Source organism: Phragmites australis, chromosome 9, assembly GCF_958298935.1.
Source record: "Phragmites australis chromosome 9, lpPhrAust1.1, whole genome shotgun sequence".
Lineage (NCBI taxonomy): Eukaryota > Viridiplantae > Streptophyta > Magnoliopsida > Poales > Poaceae > Phragmites > Phragmites australis.
Genome location: NC_084929.1, coordinates 16672960 through 16677251, shown reverse-complemented (window position 1 = coordinate 16677251; position 4292 = coordinate 16672960). Strand labels below are relative to the sequence as shown.

At 40.2% G+C, this 4292-nt stretch overlaps 1 protein-coding gene and 1 pseudogene across 1 annotated transcript; both read right to left on the bottom strand.

The window, feature by feature from the left end:
• Positions 1–547: 547 nt before the first annotated feature.
• LOC133928028 (kafirin PSKR2-like) lies at positions 548–1201 on the bottom strand (annotated as a pseudogene).
• A 1213-nt stretch (positions 1202–2414) lies between these two features.
• On the bottom strand, positions 2415–2951 carry LOC133928027 (glycine-rich RNA-binding protein 10-like). Its single transcript, XM_062374319.1, has 2 exons — positions 2580–2951; positions 2415–2432 (listed from the first exon to the last, which is right to left on the bottom strand). Exons 1-2 carry the CDS (start codon positions 2949–2951, stop codon positions 2415–2417), a joined length of 390 nt encoding a protein of 129 aa, XP_062230303.1.
• Positions 2952–4292: the final 1341 nt, after the last annotated feature.

Genomic DNA, 4292 nt, shown 5'->3' with positions numbered 1-4292 from the left:
GGCGTTAATGATGCTGCTACCAATATGAGGTAGATGCTGCCAAAACATGTGTTGGTGTTAGCACCTGGGTGAGATGTACATTTCTACGCATGTGTTCTAGTACTACCTCAGCAACATACACTTATTTTAAAGGGTTTTTAAATGACTACCCCATTTAGTATTTACTTTTAATATAAGCGAAACATGTTATGAAGATCTTGTTGACAATGGTGATGTCTCTTTACAACTACTAGCCATGGATGCTTAGCAACCATATATATAACCATGTGAAAATTTAGACATACTAGAGCCTGGATGGTTTAGAGCTACAGATGAACACCCACCTCAAAAGATTTGTATGTGTAATATATACTTATTCCAATATGTCTTATGCCTATATATCTAATTTATAGTTTTACGTTCTTAATTTTATGATAGACAATTACGAAACATACTTGGATAAAAAAGATCAAAGGATGTCATATCTTATTCAATACCTATCTTATTTCTAATGAATCACATGCCCAAACATGTGAAACTTATTATTGGATTACAACTCATATATAATCTAGAGGGAGGCCACTAGCAAAGATTTGAAGAGTTGCTGCTGTTGTTGCCAGTAAGAGATGGGGCTGACTACGGCCAGTGGGTTAAAGTATTGTTGTTGTTGCTGCTGCTGGCTGTAGACAACAAGGCTCGTCTTGGCTAGTTGGTTGAAGAGTTGTTGCTGTTGTTGCCAGTAGGCGATGGGGCTCGCCACTGCAATTTGGCTAAGGATTTGCTGCTGCTGTTGTTGCTGCATGTTGGCTAAAGGACTTGCCACAACAAGTTGGTTGAAGATCTTCTACTCCTGTTGCTGCTGCAAGTATGCAGTGGTGCTCGGCATGGTCAGCAAGTTGTAGAGCTGTTGCGGCTGCGAGAGGGCCACAGAGTTCACATGGGCCAGTGGGTTGAAGAGTTATTGCTGCTCTGTGGTGTCCTGTATCGTCAGATGCGTCGAACTTTGCTGATGTAGGAAGTCCAGTTGTTGTTGGGTGATCACAGCCGATGAGGGTGAGATGCCTAACACAAGCGCAGCATGCTGTAGTACGTTGTACTGCATGGATAGGTCTGTGGATCCCAAAGCACTCACCGACGGGAAGTATTGCGGAAATGTGACAGCGGAAGCGGCACTCACCGAAAGAGCAAGAATAGCAAATAATACAATTATCTTTGCTGCCATTGGTTTTGAGATTTTGCAAGTGAATTTTACTTTCTACCTCGGTACGTACTTGTTGTCAATCGTAAAATTACGTGTGTGAAAGCCTTAGCTACGTAAAATTGGTTTCTTGTGTTTAAAGTGAGTTTGTAATGTTGTGATTTGTCATGTTGATCTAGATCCTTTTTTAACTGAATTGTTAACTTGTATAATGTGTTCCACTTCCATAAGTGTAACTCACAAAAGAAATATTTCACATCCAACAAGTTTTTCCTTGCACTACTACATAAATGATTTTTTTGGGATGCCCTTGTACAGATGGTTCTGTGGAGCTGTTTGTGAAAAAATTATAACAGACGGCTCTCAAGAAGAACCATTTGTGATAATGAGGAGACCCTTCTAGAAGTGGTGGGGACCTTTTAGTACAGACGATTCCTATTGGAAACCTTCTGTATTAATATTACAGACAGCTTGTATTTAGGGCCGTCTATAATAAAACGAATATTACAAACGGCCCTAAATACGAGCCGTCTTTAATATGAATATAGAAGGCTCGTATTTGGAGTCGTCTGTAATAAAATGAATATCACAGACGGCTCCCAACACGAGCCATCCGTAAAAATTATACAGATGACTCCAAACACGAGCCGTCTGAGAAAATACCCAGGGAAGGTGGGACACAATAGTACAGACGGCTCCAAACATTAAGTCGTCTGTACTATTAATAGTACATCATTCCCTACCTCCACATCGAAGCAGAACAGTGGTGGCCAAATAGTGAAGAACAGTGCACAACTTTTGGAGGGAGAGGGGGCGATTTTGACCAAAAATTTGTTAGATTCGTTGCAAACTTGAAGATTCATTGGCATTTGTTAATCTAAGGTAAGCATTATGTTCTATTTTGGTTTAGATGGTCTAAATTTTTGTTTGGAGAGCTAGCTAGATCTAAATCTAGATATTTTTGATAATGAGATAGTTTTGTTCTATTCGTTAGATGATATGTAGATTTGTGTTCTAATTTAGTCTTGATAGATCAACTATATCTAAATCTAGACTTAAATTTTTTCATGATGATCTAGAATATATTAGTTGTCCTAGGTATATATGAAGCTAGAAGTATAGATGAATGTTTACCATGTGATAGTACACAATTTTTTTCTCATTTGGAATTTGTATGGATTATTTATCAATTTTGCAAGTTTTAATGATTTGTCTAGAAAATCAATAATACAAACAACTAGGAGTAAAAAGCCATCTGTAATATTTATACAGATAGCTCAGAGTTATAACCCATCTGTACAATTTGTACAGATGGTTTTTTTATTAAAAGCCATCTTTACTAATATTATTAGTACAGACGGCTAGGAGTAAAAAGCTGCATGTACTAATGCTGTATAAATACCATTTCGTCTCCTCCCCGCGCCGCACCATGTTCCTTCCTTACAACCCTAGCTGCATCATCTCCTCCTCCCCGGCCGGCCCTCCTACCTGATGACTCCTCCACAGACGGCCCTCCACCCTGTTGGTCCTCTGCGCTCCTCGACGGCCCTCCAGGTGAACTCCCTCCCCGGCGGCCCCCCGCGCTCCCCGACGGCCCTCCTCCCTCCCCGATGGCCCTCCCGGTGAACTCCCTCCCGACAAACTCCCTACCCAACGGCTCCTCCATCACTAGCATCTCCTCCATCCCCGGTGACCTCCCTCCCTGGTAGCTCCTCAACCCCTGGTGGCCCTCCTTCCTCCCCAACGACTTCTCCATCCCCGACGTCTCCTCCATCCTAGAGCTCCTCCCCGGCTGGCCCCCTCCTTGACAACCAACCTCCCTGATCCTCTCTTCTTCATGCACTCTCAAATGTTTCGTTATGAGTTTTTCCTCTCCCTTCCTCTGGATAGTAAGTGGCTTGCAGATTATTGCTCTGTGAAATGATTGTACTGAGGTTGAGAACAATATCTAAGTACAATAGTGTATAGCCCAGCGTATGGTAGCCTTGGATACTTGTGTTGGTGATATGGTCTGATATTTACTTGTGCACCGAGGAACATATGTACTTGGCTATCAAAGGGCTGTCTGTTTTGTTTCCTGGTTGATTACTACTATGATTCAGAAGCAGTTTGCTACGTTGTTTTTGAATGCTTGTATTGAGTTAGCCCTTTAGCTTTGCTAGTCTCTGTCTTTGGCTATTTTCGTTTAGTTTGTGCAATCTGTTAGTCACAGCAGTGTTATCTAGAGAGATTTTTGAACTGTGACCGGGCTATACTTACGTTGAGAACTTAGATAATTGCCCGATTGATGATGTGCTCAACTGGACAATTAGGGGGCAGAAAATCTAATTTCTTGAGGCAAATTGTCTGGAAATAAACTGAGAGCAATTTTATACATATTTTGTTCTTATTGTCAGGTCTTTGAAGTACAATTGTGGTGGTATGAGCTAAGGCAGTTTTTGTGTGTGATACATTTTATGGCCTTAAAACTTGGTGCATTTTTTATATATCCTGAAAATTATTGTAGACTTTTTTATGTACATTTTGAGTCCTTCACAGTGTTGAGAAATTGTCTTCTATATATTATATATGCTCATAGATCTAGTTTCATTATAGATAGATATTATCGGACATAATCCTTTTCTTGCAGTGATGTGGTTAGTCCTGTAACTGAAGTACCAGAAGTGAGGCATATCTCTACCTAGGCTCATAGTTTGCCTCTCATATTTCTAGATAATATTAAAAGTATGAAGGTCAACTGTATTTATTCGTGAATATAGATCCCCTTTCGTGCATTTCTTTGCTGCAAGGGTGGTCTACCTGTCTCTGGCAAATTACATTTATTATTAGAGCTATGGCAGCATGAAAAACACCTCAATACAATTGCAAAATTTGAACCTTTGATTCTAGAGATATCAGTCCATGTCTTTTTACTAGTTGATGCTTACGAACATTGCCCAATTGACGATAAATTCGCTAGGAAAATTAGGGAGCAGCGTAATTTTTTACATAATGGATGATGCTTTTCCATATGAACTACTGGCACATAAATGGTAACCTATTGCTGAATTCAGCGTATCGAATGTGCAGATACTAATAAGATCCATGTAGTACTGCATAATCAGACAATTTATTG

Coding starts and splice junctions, on each gene's coding strand:
- LOC133928027 (XM_062374319.1), bottom strand. CDS start 2,951: ATGGAGGAGACGTCGGGGATGGAGAAGTCGTTGGGGAGGAAGGAGGGC.